Raw genomic sequence first — 17,152 nt, forward strand, 5'->3', positions numbered from 1 at the left:
GCATGTGATTTTTAGTGCGTGCTGCCGAGCACTGACACGGGAGCAGGTGTGGACGATGAGAGGGGGAGAGAGAGGCTCAAAGCAACGAGCGTTCTCCTAGTTGAATACATTTGGCAAAGGAAGCAACAGCACAGCCTGCTGCCGTGTGGGGAATTAGATTTAGTTCCCGAGGTCAGCGGGTCAGTATCGGCCGAGTCTCACTTTTCAACAGGACGTTTGGCCCAAGTAGTTATTCTAGTCCTGTTTTGGATGCCTTTTGTCTAGACTGACTAATCTCTAGCTCCTGCCAGTAAACACAGATTCCTCTCCAGCATCTTAAAACTGAATCAGTGTAGGCGTGTCAGTTTTTTTTATTTTGAATTGCCTGCTGTCGCCACTCTTCCAGACACACAGATTGTTTTTTTGTTTTTTTTTATAGATTCAAGGCTTGAATTTGTGACTGCAGACCAAAAAAATAAATAAATAAATAAAAAAAGTCAGGAAAGAATAGAAAACTCTAAATAGCCTGTGTCTCCCACTCTCATGATCTGGGCTACTCTTCTCTTTCTTCTAGACAACTTGGACTGAACACACATCTGTGCCGTTTCCTGGCTCGATCAAAACCGGGACAGGCGGGCAGAGGCCTCCCAATATACAGCCAGAGCCCAGTGCAGCGTCTAGCATGCGGCGATGATTCCCCTCTGCTCGGCCACTGAGAGGAGTAATGGAAATGAGTAATGGCCCTATTTCGGTGTGGCGAGGCTAGTCCTGGAATATTTTCTTGTAATATCCCATTTGCAATGAAATTACAGATTTTTCTTCGCGTAAAAAAAAACGAAGAGAAAATGTGAGAATTGATGAGAAATACAATTCGCGAACCACCAGACCACATTTTTAAAGTCCCCCTCAGGCTCAAAAGTTTTGCTTCGATGCTTGCATCTCCAGTTTCACTTGTGACATCACAACTCATTTGGAAGCCAGTCCTGGTCCAAGTGTGATGTGGAAACACACAAAGGGGGGTGAAAGTAGCAAATGTGACTGGCCATGATTGTCACACGTTCTAACAGCGCCCTATTTAGAGGCCTAAATGTTCAAATTACAAGGAAGAGCTTTATAGATATCGTTCCAAGTTTTTGCCACTTTTGCACAACCCACATTAAAAGGTTTGCAGCGACTCAGCTTCTCTTTAGAATTCTTAATGGAGGTCACTTTGTGGACACTAAAACCTCATCATTTAACGGTTTCGTGACATACAGGAGGTGAAGTGCATATACGTTGCATAAGTTTTTGCTGCTGTTGAGTCCTGTGATTAAAGAGCACCCACACCAGCTGGGAGAGTACGGGGAAAATGAAGTGCGCCAATTACCGCTTAAGAGTCCTCGAGCAATGCACTGAAGTGCCTAAACAGCCGGAGCGGTGTCACGCTGAAGCAGGGCATCGCTGGGAAAGTGTGCTCAGCCGCGTGGTCTCTTAGTAAAGAAAGACGAAAAAGGGCTCCATGCGCTTGGGGTCCCTCTCAGTGCGCCGGATGGTAACGCGTCTGCAGCCTGACAGTTCAGATGTGTGTTTGTCCAAGTTCAACAGTGGTGGTGTGAGTGCACGTGGTTGATTCATGTGAGCTGGTTGACAAGATACATACATCTTCAGTGACTGGCAGATCGGGGAACTGCGAGGGTGTAATGTGATTGGTTGGTTGGCGTAGGGGGGGGTGGGGGCATGCAGTGAGACAGAGCCAGACAGAGCAACCAATGAGATTCAGACATGTGAGCGTGCGTCACATGTACACATAAGACATGTAAATGAGAATGCAGCAAAGAAAAACAAAACAAAACAAAAAAAGCAACTCTTTTTTTTTTTGAGGGAACTGATTTAGATTTAAAGCAACTTTTTTTTTTTGAAGCTAACTGGCTAACATTACTGAAAACATTAGACCTCATGAGATAAGGAGCATGAAATGTACATAATGTAAATTCCATAATATTTATTGTCACTTGAATGAAATCAGGTTGTTTAAAATTGAGACAAAGTTTTATTCTTTTGGGCTTACAGCTAGAGCGTCATATTATCTTAAAGTACAAATCTGGTGTTATATATTTTTCTCATTGTGAACAAATCCCATGTGCAGACTCAAACAAGTACTGTGTGTGTGTGTGTGTGTGTGTGTATTCAAAGCCTGATATATCTTCTTCCTCTGTGCCACAGAGCTCATCAGTGAGCCGCACTGTTGCACTGGGTGACATGTTCCTTCGTTACCATGAACACACACACACACACACACACACACTGCAGTTTATTTTGACTCAATCCCCAATACATCGTTCTGCTGCCAGAAATACTCACAAGAGCACCGAATGTGGGTTAATCCACCGCTGAAAAGTCCCCAACATGCACCATTTCCTCCTGTTTGACTAACGTTTGATGAAACAAATGAAAAATCAACTACAGTGACCAGCTGCTCTAGGAAATGACTGTGACTGTGACTAGAAATTTGGGATTTTCATTTTCAAAGATTTATGTCTTCAGTAGGAACCAGTGTGCTTGGGGCGGAGAGGCACAGAGTGGGGAAGTCAGAGGATATTAAGAGAGACGGCCCAACGTGATGTTGGTCTTGGTCTTTTCATGGGATTTGTTGACGTTTATTGTTAGAGATAAATATGGAGCAATGTCCACTGTAACTCGTGTATTTTGAGTAATGCTGCTTTCTTGCCAATAGATGCTAGCTGCGGTGCTAACTAGCGTCATCCAAAGTTTACATAACCATCCTCCTGTTAGTAACATAGCTACACAATTATGTTACTTAATAGCCTCGTAGTCAGCACCACAGATAGCTAATTATGTTGCTAACTAACATCATTGGTTTGTTGATGAAACACATTTACTTTTTGTGACCTAATTCCAACCCAAACTTGCGGTATTGGTGTGGATTAAGGATTCTATAATCGATTGTAAACAGGAATGTTTACATACCACATTTCGAAGGGGATTCATTTCAGATAGTTCGTTACTAGACGCTTTTCAAGCAGTTAGCAGTTAACAGTTAGTGAAAACAACTGTTTTACCTCCTTGGAGAGATTCACACACTGTTTTTTCAGGGTTAAGAGCTTAAATAGTAGTATTATATAGAAGTATTAGTATAGTATTCTCTGTTAGTACTGTAGATATAGAAGTCGTGCCTACTGAAACTCACACATTGTCTCTTGAAGGGCATGAACTTGCCCTCCACCTCAACCCAGCGCTTGTTGAGCTGGAGCTGGCGGGGCTCCACTAGATTGGCGGCTCCAGCTTCTGAGAGCTGATTGGCTAAGCCCTGCACCTCCTTAAGCTCCTCCTTCTTCTTGTCGAACTCTGAGCCAATTTCCTATTGGACGAAATCAACCAGGACGTCATTTTGCTACTGGCTGGGCCCGGGTGGGGTAAGCACAGAGAGGCATGTGGATGTACTCGAGGAAAACACATTCACATTCGCACACGCACGCACGCACACACACACACACACACACCAACAACAAAGACACAATACAACAATAAAAGGGACAAGATATCATGTTTGTCAGTGTCAAACACACAAGGAATTCATATTGTATATTGATATTATATCTGTCTCCATTTACACAATCCATATAAAATAAGAAAGTGGTGCTATGATTAGGAGGCGCACACTGCCTTGAGACTTTATTCACATTGAGAAGGAGTACAATCACTGGCCTTTTAAGTAAGTACAGAGGCGTTAAGTGCAGTGTGTGAACTGGGGAGTGTGTGAGGGGGGGGTGAAAAGAAGCAGAGAGCTGCATGGAAAGACAGAAAGACAGATAGATGAGCAGACAGACGGACGGACAGATAGACAGACAGGCAGGCAGGCAGTGAGGAATCTCGGTCTGAGGCGAGCGGGGTCAGACGTCCGCTTAGCGAAATGTCATAGTGATCATCTGAAAGTGAAAGACACACACACACAGAGTCAGGGTGGGTTGGGGGTTGGGGGAGGGGGGCAGAAAAACAGGTGGAGCCCAGGGTCTCTCTCCGTTAGCACAGTCAAAACGGCCTTCAAAGAGTGCTGCACCTGTATGTAGCATTGACATCAATATGTCACTATCCCTTGGTGTAATGACTGCACTAAAAAAGCCTTGTTCATATTCATATTACTATAATATATGAACGGAGTTGTAATTGTTGACAAATACATCAACAAACACTTAAAAAAATGTCCTTATATCTGCTTACAACTGCCTCAGAGTCGGTAATAGTGTGTTTTAAACCATTTATTAATTGTTAATGTGCTGAGTGTAAACGCTAAATGCTATTTTGGCTTTTGTCTTGACCACTTAAATCCACTGCAGATGAGTTTTTTTTTTCCACTGAGCTCTTCTGGTTTTGCACTGTGGAGGGCTGAAACTCAGCGGACAGTAAGATACAGCGCGCAGGCCAGCAGTTCTAATAAATAACAATTAAACTTGTCGTCCCACAAATCCTTTGGTGGCGATTTATTGATTTCAAAATGCCACACACACACACAGCACAGTTTAATTAGCCTCTGGGTCCACCGCACAACAACAACACAAATAAAGAAAGAATCCCGGATAAAAGCTGTGGCCTTCTGCTGGGGGACAAGGATTGATCTGCAAATTATGTCTTTGAATGGATATGAGGAGGATTTCCTGGAAGTGTTACTCAGAAAGTCCTCTCCCCGAGCGAGCGGAATTGCAAAAAGCCTGGACATCAACCCTTCGTCCGAAGGCGGGACAGGAGGAGAGGTGAGAATGCACCAGGAAAACGTGGAATGAGAGGACACGAAGTGTGAGACAAGAGAGTGTGAGATGAAGAGCTTGGAGGATGAGGAGGACAGAGATAAACAGTAGCCCAAGTTGGACATCAAGCTTCATGGTTAAGTCTGAGGTATATGTGTATATTTATGTGTGTGTGTGTGTGTGTGTGTGAGAGTGTGTGTTGTCACCTTGACCCTCTCTCCCTCAGGGGGGTCAGGCAGTTGGTCCACGCTGCGTTGGATGTCGTCCAGCCAGGCCAGCAGGTCGTGTGACTTCCTCCGGTACTGGTACCACTGGGGAGCGATGGCCAGCGCCTTCCTGTTCCGCATCACACGCAGGTCCTACACGCACACACACACACACACACACACAGAGGGGCACGCAGGAAGGTTTTGGGTGACATGTTGTTGTCAAATGTCTCTGCTTTAACTTGGAGGCAGGCTACAGAAATCTTAAAAAAAAAAAAAAAAAAGCCTTGGGACGTGGACCTTTGGGCTACAGGATCCCCCAGAGAGAGGGACACAGCAAAGGGGGACCCACAGAGTGTTTGACTTTTGCTGCAACGACGACTTCGAAGATACAAGCGTGTTCATTAATCAGTGAGCTTATGGAGGTGCTGGATTTCTCTTCAGACAGATCCAGGACGGCCCGTTTGCCCCTGGCTCCAGTCTTTGCGCTAGGCCTGGATAACCTCTCCTGGCTCTACGTCATGCTCGGCGCACGAGACGCGAGAGTGAGTGCTGATCGTCTCGCTTGACTCTCGGCAGGAACGCCGAACTCTTCCTTTAAAGGATCCTTTGAACTTTGTGGGCTAAATTCGTCCTTTGGCTGCAGGTGAAAACATCTTGCTTCACTTGTCTGTCTCATTCTGATACTGTGTGTGTGTGCGTGTGTGTGTGTGTTACCTTGACGGTGTTGTACTTGCTGTTGAGCTGGTTGTGTTTCAGTCTGATCTGCTCCCTCTTGTCCTGATCCGGAACTCTCTTCTGTAGATTCTCCCCCTTCAACAGCAACTCCTTCACTGCACCTTCCTCACAGTCCTACACAGCGCGCACACACACACACACACACACACATTGTTTACGAGTGCACGCACAATATGAAAGGTGGCCATCATCCTTGTGTGTTTGTTTGTGCGTGTGAGACCTTGTCCTCCTGGAAGTCCTCCTCCTTGAGGTTTTCCCCCTGTTTGACTTCCTCCTCCAGGAGCTCCAGCCAGATTTGTGCTTCACTGTGGTACTGCTCCAGCTCCTTGGCTGACGCTGCCGTCTGCCACACACACACACACACACACACACACACACACAGACACGCCCGTGGCAAAGATGCACAGGCACAGAGAGAGACCCACGAGGAAAGGAAGATCATTAGTGGCCGAGGGGAGGAAGTAAATTTACTCGGAAAAGTCGGAGCCGATTTAGGGTTTGAAGCAAATTTAGTGTGAGAGTTTGAAGTCTGTTAAGTGAGGGTTTAAAGTACGTTTAGCGAGAGAGTTTGAAGTCTATTCAGTGAGTCAATTTAGGGGGAGCTTGGAGTAAATTTACTGAGTTGGAGTCTGTTTGGAGAGAGTCTGAAGTAAATGTATGGGGATAGTTGGATTATAGCATTTAGCAAGAGAGATGAAAGAGAAAGAGCGCATTTAAAGCTGCAACTGTTTACAAGTCAAAACAAACAACAACTGACGTGAATGAAATCTTATTAGACTGTGTGTGTGTGTGTGTGTGTGTGTGAGTGTGTTATTGCTGTTTCAGAGGGTATAACTGTCTGTCTTCCCTCACCAGCCCAGAGGCGATGCGCTGCGCGATGGTGTCAAATCTCTTGTTGAGCTGCTCCACTTTGGGTCCCACCTGGGCCTGGCAGTTCTCCCCCCGGGTGGACATGAGCTCCTGGGCCAGAGCCCGCACCTCCTCCATCTTACCCCTCGTCAGCTCCAGCTCTGTGCGCAGCACCTGCGGGACGCACAGAGAGCGCGCACACACACACACACACACACACACACACACACACACACACACACACACACACAGGCTTTGAGAGCTGCGTCTGGTCAGAAATAAAGCTTGAGGCATGGTTTAAAGTTTCCGCCCCTTTTTGGGGTAACAGAAATGTCAGAGACCCAGCAGACCCAGGCTCGAGAAAAAAAATCACAAATACCTTTTGTGAAGACGATGAAAATGATTTCACACATTTAAAGAAAAAAGCGTTTTCAAATAGCTACACATCAGAAACGTACTTCCTGAATCTTTATTCACACTTCTTTTTGGCTTCACGAAAGTCACATATAAATGTCCAAAATTCAAAATGTTCAATTATCATTTTTGAATTAAAAAAATTCAAGTCGAGTTAAAAAACAAACAAACTGGCTGCTCAAATTGAAATGGTGAATTCCAATTTTGGAAACATCAGAAAAGACGATTCAATTCAAAAATGAATAAAGTTTTCAAGTGGAAGTTTCAATGCGATAATTGGCCTCTCTCGACTTCCATATATAGGTGAAGCCTCTTCTTTGTGCGGTGTCTGGTGTATAATAAAAATCAATCATAAAAATAAAATGAAGGAATGCAAATGGCACAAAACGTGCCTTTTCTTCTCTCCAATCTAATGTACACACAGACTCAAAGGTTCACAGCGATAACGAGAGGCGTTCCAACCTTAAGCGCGGCGTCGTTGGGTCCCTGGCTGTCCATCTCGCCCATCTTTGTCTCCGCTCCGTCGATCCATCCGTTCACTTCCTCTATCTCTCCATCCAACTTCTGCATCTGCCGCTGGTAGTCCTGAGAGAGAGAGCGAGAGAGAGAGAGAGAGAGAGAGAAAATGGGGGGGGGGGGGGGGGTATTCATAGAAGGTATTCATTTCTTGAGGCTGCACACAGTGACACTGCTACTGAGTTAATTTTAGAGAGTTTGCTGTATTTTTAGCACTGATAAGACAAATAAGTATCTAAGGTTTTTTTTTTCCTTTCTATTTCTGTCTCTGACCAGCAGCAGGTTGAGCCATTCTTCTGCTCTGGATGTGACTGCGATCCAGTTGCAGCGCAGCAGGCTGACTTTGTCGTCGACCAGGCCCCCGTGGCCCCGCAGCACCGCCTTGAGGGCCTCGGCGAGGTCCACCACGGCCTGCAGCTGCGGCTGACGCCTCTCCGTCTCCCCGTGGATGGACTGAGAGGTTGACGGGAGTATGGGGGGGGGGGGCGAGAGAAGAGGAGAGCCATGTAACCTTTGATCTCATGACAACATACAACCAAGGCGCACCGGTTGTGACGTCTTGACGTGCGCGTGCCGTACCTGTGCCCATGCCACCTCAGCCTCCAGGTCGCTGGGCATCCCGTCCACGGCGGAGCGCCTGGTCAGCTCGGCGTCAGTGGCGGCGAGCCACTCCGTCAGCCCGTTCAGCTCCTTACGCAGCTTCCTTGACAACTTCAGACTTTTCTCCAGCTCCAGTTTACTCTCAGTTACCTACGCGCACGTAAAAAAAAGTCAAATCCACGTCTAAATCTGACTTGTATGATCGCGCGTGTGTGTGTGTGTCCTAACCTGTGATCCCAGCTGGTTGTAGAGCAGTTTCAAGGCGGTGACGCGGTCGTCCAGCTCTTTGGGCTGCTCCGTCTGCTGCTTCTGGACGATCTGTCGGCCCGTTTTTATCACCGTCTCCACCTCCCCTTTCACTTCACTCAGCACCTTGTACAACTTCTGTTTGACACAAAACAGACAGCACGGGGCTTAGCGTAGGATCGAGCCCCTCCATCCACCCATCCGTCCGTCCATCTGACGCCATTACCCACCATGCACTGCTCCAGCTGCGACTGCACCACGTCCTGCTCCACGCTGCCGATGTCCAGCATCCCCACCTGGCTTTTGACCCCAGCCAGCACGCGCTCGCAATCGGCCAGCCGAGCGTCGAAGTTGGCCGGCTTCTGGAAGAGCCGGAACTTCGTCCACACGTCAGTCAGCATTTTCTGTGGAAAGGCACAAGAGAGACACAAAACACGGACAATCAAACCTACGTGCAGTCGACAAATTCTCCGTGTTGGTGAAAATACTTCAAAACTAATTTTGACATGTGAGGGTGTTTTGTTTTCTTGTCTGTGACCAGATTCCTGGTCAGCTCAACTCCGGACCCCACCCTCCACTGATATGAGAATCAAACGTAGGCTCAGAGCTGCTGCTGCTGCTGCTGCTGCTGCTGGGCGGTAGCTACAGGCAAACAGCGTGAGGTGCCCAGGGCGCTGTGGAGGGGCAAGACAGCTGGGGGAGACAAGCAAGTGATCTGAATGCCAACGCATCCTCCGTGTTTACGGCGGACTGCGCATTCCACCTGCCCGGATCGGCCCCGTTTGGCAGAGGATCACACTCGCGCCTCTCCTGCGTACGTTACGCACAGCTGGCACGAGGCGGATGCCGTCGTTATTCATTTAAATCTCCTGACGAGACCCCAGGACTTAATGGTGATGGTTTAACTGACCTTGTGGGCTTTCTGCACACTGGCGAGCCATGATATGGCTGTCTGGAGACCGATGTTTTGCATTTGGGCTAGTCTATGTGTACCGGTCTTTAAAGACAGAGGAGGAGCACAATTGAATGTATTAATTCGCCTGTATTTAACTGTTATAACCAGCAGTGCAGTATGCTAGCAGCTTCGGCATGGCAATAAAAAAAAAGCTACCAATCAGCTGCCTGTGTACTGTCAGTCTCCTATTCTGTGCTGCCCCTCCCCCTTCAACATTTCAACACGCAAATAAACTTTTACTCCACGCATTCTTCTTCCCTGTCCAAACCTGGCGCCTACATTGCCCACAATGCAACTTTGTGACTCAGACCTGGGTGAGGTCTATCTGTCCCATGATCCTATTGGGCGGCTCCTTGGCCTGGTTCTTCTTCCTCATGTCCTCCAGGGTCGCGTCGTGGCCGCTCAGCTCCGACTGGATTTTCTGTTGAACACACACACACACACACACACACGTCAGGACAAATTATCCTCATGAGTTATAGCTTCTTCTTCTTTTTTTTTTTTTTTTTTACTCAAATGTATAAACATTTTGATCCAATACCAGAAATGGAGTAAACTGAATAAGGTACATAAAGTTGAAATTGACTGATAGTGTACCTCCAACTGCTGACCACAAGGGGGCAGGAGGCATCAAGGAGAGAGGAGAGGGCGCTCAAAGGCTTTAATAACTCTCTCTCCCTCACACACACACACACACACACTCACTTGGTCTCTGTCACCCCTCTCTCTTTTTAAATACCAAGTGCCCTGTAATCACATATGCTCATCCACACCACTCTAATCCAATCATTCTCCCACCTCCCGTGTGTGTGTGTGTGTGTGTGTGTGTGTGTGTGTGTGAGGGCGAGTGAGAGAGAGAGAGAAATGTCATCCTTTGCACTGGTGGTCCACAGCGCACGTGGGAGGTAATCTCTTCATCCCCTCCCTACACACACACACACACACACACACACACACACACACACACACACACACACACACACACTCTCTCTCTCTCTCTGTCACGTTTCCATCACTCATTCTATCATTGCAGGCCATTATTTCATGATCTACTGTCCGATTTGACTGGAAGGGGTGTGTGTGTGTGTGTGTGTGTGTGTCAGAGGGGACAAGGAGATTTGCAAGAGAATGAGTAGATGTTAGAGAGAGAGACAAAAAGACAGAGACAGGGTGTGTATGTGTGTGTGTGTGTGTGTGTGTGTTTGCTCCTCCTGTCTGTGTTGAAAGCAAAGGCTTAATTAGGACCACAGAGAGAAAAAGAGCATTTGCCATTCTCTCTTGGGTTCCTTTGCGCGCACACACACACACACACACACACACACACACACACACACACACACGCGGAAGATGCGTATTTTTGTCTGAAGTGTATTTCCACTCTCCTGTCCTTCTCTTCTCTCTCTATCTGTCCACACAGCTGTCTCTGTTAATGATTCAATCTGACGAGGCCGAAGGCTCGACAGAGTTCATGAGTCAAATAAAAAAAAAAAAACAACAACCCACAATTACTGATGACAAGTCGGCAACTTTACTTTCAAATACCGGCACTTTAAAAAAAAAAAATGATAACAAAAATCCAGCCAAGAAATATACAGCCGTCTCTGGGTCTGGCTGCTTCAGGGCATCTCCAGCCAATCGAGTCGGTTCTGGTTGTCACAGTGAGGGCTGGTCAGGTGAAGTTTGGTTTGGTTAAATGTGGTGGGTTGTATTTGGTAGTGGGTCCCACTGGTTGGGTCCGGCAAAATCGGGTCGGGCGCGGTCATGTCCTGTCCATATTTCTCAGTCGGCTCAGCAAGTTTTATTTGGAGAATGTCAGCTTTTGAAAAGTTTTTGACAAGAGATTCGGGGCGTGTGTGGCTTTAACGGGTCCAGTGAGCTCCTCCAGGGCTAAAGGATAGGTGGGCTCCACCTCTAGGACGCCTGGGAACAAGTTACGGTCATCTTTTTTTAACAGCAAAAGTTGCAAAATCACAGTCTGCATACGTCGTTTTACTATTTTATGTGGCCTCCCCACGCAAATCTTCCACCAAAACAACACACTTTGGAGACCTTTCTCCAAAGGCTAAGCGAGACCAGATGGCCCTGTCCCGAGACACAAACGCAGATCCACACTGATGGCTACCTGAGCCTCCTGCGGTATCTGCTGGGCGTCGATGTGGTCGGCCAGGTACGCGGTGAGGTGGCGGTCGGTGTTGGCCAGAGAATCCTGCATCTGCCGCAGTGCCTTGTCATTCTCCTGGGCCCACTGGACGCTCTTCTCCAGCTCCTTCTGCCTGAGTGCCGCCTAAGGGGGGTGGGGTGGGGGGGGGGGACAGGAAGCACACCTCGTCAAAAAAAATCACACACACGCAAACACAGAAAGCGTACGGACTATAAATACAAGAAACATCCTGCGGGAAACACATCAGGAGATGTTTACATGCATTCCTACATTCAATTTTCCAGCTTATGTATATAAAAGCAATTTCCCGTGACACAATAGCTTGAATAATCTCTTAGGAAATCTGGATAAGGTACCCATGAGATTCAGATAAGATGCATCTTTACAGAATCCTTCAGGGGGAGCTTGGGATATTTAATTCACATATTTAAACCTGTTATCTTGTTTACCATTAGTTTTTGCAGTCAGTGTGTAAAAAGCCTGGGCTGAATAACATCACAACCTCTACAATTGTGCGCGCACACACACACACACACACACACACACACACACACACACACACAGCCTACTACATTTCAGAGGCTGAAATTAGGCCGAGAGATGAGTTAAGGATGAGACTGCAAAATCCAAAGCAGGTGTCGAGAGCCTTCTTTTTGCGGGTGACAAATACTAACTAGAGCACCAAAAGTGGATTCATCCACCGCTGAAAATAGTCCCCAACAAAATGAGGAATTGAGGAAAATTGAGGAACGTTTGCTAAAAACTAAGGAAATTACTGAGTCTATATATTTGTGAGGCACAAACACATTGTTGGTTTGGGTCTTTTCACTGGATTTATAGCTGGTGAGCTAACGAGCTAGCCTAGCATGCTAGTGCCAGTCAGCAACAATAATTCCTTTTCTGTTTTCTCTGGACTGCTGTTTTGTTCTCAGATACATCATTTCAATCGACATAGTTTAACTGAAGAAGGAGAAAGCTCTTCAAGCTAACACGCTTTCTGACACTGTCACTTTGCAAGCTTGTTAGCTTGGTCGCTCACAGGGCAAGAAGTTATACACATTGTATTCAAAACTCCTCCTCAAGTATTCAAGTATCCTGTCTCATAATCGTCTACAAACTATTCCTCTTTTGTGGAGCGGTTTAGACACAGACAGATTCAGTTAAAGAGAATGGTGCAACACAGCTAATAAGCTACGGTAGCTTTCCTCCCAGCATGTGAATCCATTGAAACGAGTTGATTTAGCTGCGAAATTTCATGAATTTGAAACGCTGGTGACAAAGCCTTCGTCCTTTTAAAAACTGTTTGTTTTCTAGCCTGCGTAGGTCACAATCCCCTGACATGTACCTACAAACAAACACAAGCACACACACGCACAAGACAGGACTACATGTACACAAACACCCCCTCAACACCCCCCCACCCCACCCCATCCCCGCGTGTACCCTCTTGAAAGACGGACTCCGGGGCTTCTCTCTCATGTCGTCTCTGTGTGACCGGCCACATCAAGGCCGCGGCGGCCGCCAACAACACCAAATGATAGCCAATGATCTTCTGGTGCCTGTTGTCAGCGAAGCGTCAGGGCGCCTGGCAACTACTGAGGAGTTCCCGTTCTCCCTCTCCCCCCCGGTGACTGCCTACAAGATTAACTAATAAAAGGGGCCTATTACATCATAAACCTGCGTGAGCTCGAGTGTGTTCGAGGGAGACAGAGAGCGAGAGTGTGCGTGCGGTTGCAGGTGAGGATGCTAATCCCATACAGGGGGATAATGACTCCAAGTATAGCTCTGAGCCTAACCCTTGTGTCGCACACAGTACTCCTAATGTGTCGTAGGGTTTTTATTGTGCTTTCTCGCTCCCATGTCTTCGTTGATAATGTATGAAATGAGAATTTGAGTCAGATTAAATATTTAGAAAAACATTGATAACAACCTTGCCTGTGGCGATGTACTCCATTTCCCTGGCAATTGTCGGCTCATGAATACATATTCTCATTAAACACTCAGTTTTGCCTTATTACTTATTTCTCTCTCTCACACACACGCGCTGACGCTCAGTCACGAACGCAGTGGTTGTGAACAAGGGAGATAGAGGATCGCTGTTTGCTTAACTGCCTCGTGCTGGAAAACGCCGTCGGCGGAGCGCGAGCAGCGTTCCTCGCGCCGCACTTATTGGTTTTCAGCCGTTACAAGAAGCTGAAATTAAAATGGCAAACATGCCTCTTTGATCTGAAGAAATGTGAGACAACACTTCTTGCGTGCGCTTGGCTGGCTTTATCTCCACACGAGTTTTAAAGTGGGACGTCGATATAATGAGATTATATACTTATTCCAGTGTCTCGGCGTTTACTTGGACCCCTGCGCCCGTTGGAAGTTGGCTCCATCTGATGCCGGGGAAGTGTCGACGTTCAGCTATTTGGCTCTCGCACTTTTCTTTGGATAAGAAGTAGGAAATAGATAAGAAACAGATCTTTTTTTTTTATGCCTAACTTTGGTGTGAATTAAATCTCCAATTTTTAGGTCATATTGGCAATCAAAGTAGCGTCAATGCCAGATGGAGTAAGTAGGCTTCATTCTGGTGTTTGCAAAGTCATATAAGCCGGACTGATGATGTTGACTTGATGATACCCTGTGGAGTTTTTTTTGTAAACAAACAAAGTTTTGTAAACTAACAAAAGTGTTCAATGCATTTCCTTCCTGATAAAACATCTGCACAGCCGATGTTTGGAAGAACTTGTGATTCTATACAGTCTGTCGTCTCCTTTGACTTGTTGTTGGCGCATAGCTTCGTTTCGTGACGCATTGCGGCAAACCGGCTGTCGATCAGCTAAAAAAACGAGGGTCACACGAGGATTCACACGCAGACACAACATTGCTTCATAGCGCCACGAATGGTCGAAAACTCCACAATGGACCTTTAGATCCCATATTTTCCTTGTTGGGTTTCTTATATATTATATTTTTTTTAATCTCTAGGTAATTTCATGAGCATAGGGCTGTTTATTGAACCGTAAAACACTTTTGGTAGCAAGCCCGTAGCACTGAGTACTGTCAAGAACTGTTAAGAAAAATATATTTGACACCAAACATGCCTGGTCGAGTTTTAATCTTGTTTACTCATCCTGGGATCAGATAGTAACTGTTCCAAATTTGGCCAGCTGCAGACTATTATTATTACTACGTTGGCAAAAATAAATCATGTATGGCTGAAAATGTTTGAACATCAGCAGTGTTTCGTATGAGTTTCTTTCCACCCTACATGTCTGCCGTGAAAAAGGACGGCACATTGCTTTTAGTTTTAATTACACTAGTTTTAATGTTTTAACTGTTTGTTTAAAGTAACTACTTGTAAAACGCATCTATATTTTATTCATTCTGCATAACAAGAAGTTCTAAAAGCTCAAAAGTTATTCATTTACCACAAAAGTTGTGACTAAAGCTGTCTAAGAACTTTTTTTATCTTGTTTGAACATATTTGAAAAGCTAGCTCGCTAAAGTTAGCTACCGCTAGCTTGATAAGGTTTTCTACACAGCCTGTGCGGAACGTTTGTCAGCAAGAATTAACGGCGCTGTTCGTGACTCAAAGCTGCGGTGGCTACTTCAGAGAGGCTAACATTTGAATCTGCCGGAATCTGAGATGAATTCAGGTCGCTAGCTAGCTTGTCGCCGAGCATTTTAGTGATCTGATGCTAACTCTACGCTGCTAACTGGGTTTTTTTTTGCGCTGGTTTGAATTGCATTCATCAGTAAAACTTCATTGTATTATTTTTTTAAAACAAATTATGCAAGTATGTATTATCAGTTGGCATTCGTCAGCGACAATCTTTTGAATGTTTTGATGTTTCTAATGTTTAGAAATATCTTTTATCAGAACTCAGGAATTAAGTTAAGGGTAAACTGCCAACAAGTTCAGAGAATCACTGCTTCCTGTTATGCCTGAATAGATAAAACTTTATAATTCCAAGATGAAGAAAACTCCATTTTAAATGTGTTAGAGTTTGATATCATGTGTTTAGAGACCATTTAGGTCTTCATGAATACCAGAGAGCCTCGCTGCGCTGTCCGTGATGCTAGGATCAAAATCTCAAAACCACGCAGACGGACCTCATAAACTCCTCGTTCGATGTCTCGTCTTCATCTAAAAATCATCTACATTACAGTCTCTAAACCCGGCCACAAAACCATCCTGGGCATTTGACAGTGCGCTCGTCGAAACGGCACTGACCACGTCAGAAAAAGAAGATTTAAAAAAGGAAAAAAAGAAAAGAAAAAAAGGGGGGGAAAACATTAAGACAATATCTTGGTCTCTGTGTGCTTTTGCTCCTCCATCTGTCTTTTCCAGAGATACTCACAAACAACCGCGTCCTGTCTCTGAGCTCCTCGTCCCCTTTATAGATGACAAACAAACAGGGCTCCGAGCCGCCCGGCCTCACCTCACATGCGTGCATGCTGACACACACACACACACACACACACACCGAAACAAAGGACACCAGCTTCTGTGTTGCCTTCAAACACACACACAACACACACAGTGACACTTCCTCCCCCCCCAAAAAAAAAAAATACAAAAAGTCTGAAAAAGAAGACTGTGTCTCACACACACGCACACACACACATACTGTCTCTGATGGGTAGACAAACAAAGGGAGGCTTATCAGGCTGCAAGGAGAACATTAATCTGGTGCTATTGTGAGGAGGATCAACCCAGCAGGCGATGAGTGTGTGTCTCTGTGTGTGTGTGTGTGCGTGTGCGCAAGTGTGTCACTGAGGATCACCAACGAGAGGCTGAGAATGTATCGCTGCCACTGGCAATGGCTGATGATGGTTTGGGAGGAAGGAGGAGGAGGAGGAGGAAGGGAATTAAAGGGAGAAAGAAGAGGAGAAGATATAAAGAAGGGAGGGTTAAGGGAAGGAGAGGATATGGATCTGAGTCGAGCCGCAAATGAGGATTACTTTCATTATTAATCCATTAAGCTATTTTCTCAATTAATCAATGAATTGTTTGGTCTAAAAATGAAAATGTCAGAAAATAAAAAATTCTGCAGAGCAACGATACTGTTGTCTGGATGATTACTCAGATCTGCCAGCCACTCTCAGCAGCCAGATGTATTTATACATGTGACATGTACTCGTGTCTCCAAGTGTACACTTTTGGGCCTGTATGGTGCCATAGATTGTTTTATTGTTATTCATTGGTCCACCCATAAAACAGAATTCCCAGCGTGCCATCTGACTGTGCTTCAAAAACTGACACTGTGCGTCTTTGTGCAGAGCGAGGAGGAGCTGATTACGCTGGAATAAAAACTGCATCGCACAGCACAGCTGGACCTCACTGCACGCGCGCTTTGCCTTACCCTCGCCATGAGTTCGTCCCATCGCGCGTTGAAAGCGTCCAGCTTCTGCTGTATCAGTTCGTCCAGGACGCCTCCGTCCATCAGCGTCTGGGCCAGCTCCCGAATCTGGTTCCTGTTGTCCTCCGGGTGCCGCAGAAGAACCTCCAGACTCTGTGCACACACACACACACGCGCCAAATATCATCAATCACATTTTCACAGACGAATCCGACGCCACATAAAGCGCATTCTTATTCCACCATACCGACTTCTGGATTTTTTTCCCTTCCCTTTTTTTTTTTTTTTTTGCATACAAACTGATTTTGTTGGTGTCAGATGAACACGCAGGATAAGAGCGTAGAGGCTAAAAGAGGTCAATTAGTCCTTGTTCGCCTGACCTCGGTGCTTAACAG

The 17,152-nt window shown here is 46.0% G+C and overlaps 1 protein-coding gene across 1 annotated transcript in view; it reads right to left on the reverse strand.

The window, feature by feature from the left end:
- LOC139306974 (dystrophin-like) overlaps nt 1-17,152 on the reverse strand; it is a 100,034-nt gene that overhangs the window by 13,083 nt on the left and 69,799 nt on the right. The window contains exons 30-43 of the mRNA XM_070930936.1: nt 16,761-16,910; nt 11,368-11,529; nt 9,556-9,666; nt 8,521-8,694; nt 8,273-8,428; nt 8,024-8,194; nt 7,718-7,897; nt 7,391-7,513; nt 6,518-6,688; nt 5,886-6,008; nt 5,645-5,779; nt 4,928-5,080; nt 3,169-3,337; nt 2,429-2,431 (exon numbers count right to left, since the gene is read on the reverse strand). Coding sequence (XP_070787037.1) covers nt 2,429-2,431; nt 3,169-3,337; nt 4,928-5,080; nt 5,645-5,779; nt 5,886-6,008; nt 6,518-6,688; nt 7,391-7,513; nt 7,718-7,897; nt 8,024-8,194; nt 8,273-8,428; nt 8,521-8,694; nt 9,556-9,666; nt 11,368-11,529; nt 16,761-16,910 — 1,981 coding nt within the window. The remainder of the gene's footprint in view (nt 1-2,428; nt 2,432-3,168; nt 3,338-4,927; nt 5,081-5,644; nt 5,780-5,885; nt 6,009-6,517; nt 6,689-7,390; nt 7,514-7,717; nt 7,898-8,023; nt 8,195-8,272; nt 8,429-8,520; nt 8,695-9,555; nt 9,667-11,367; nt 11,530-16,760; nt 16,911-17,152) is intronic.

This window comes from Enoplosus armatus, chromosome 24, assembly GCF_043641665.1.
Source record: "Enoplosus armatus isolate fEnoArm2 chromosome 24, fEnoArm2.hap1, whole genome shotgun sequence".
In the NCBI taxonomy this organism is placed as follows: domain Eukaryota; kingdom Metazoa; phylum Chordata; class Actinopteri; order Centrarchiformes; family Enoplosidae; genus Enoplosus; species Enoplosus armatus.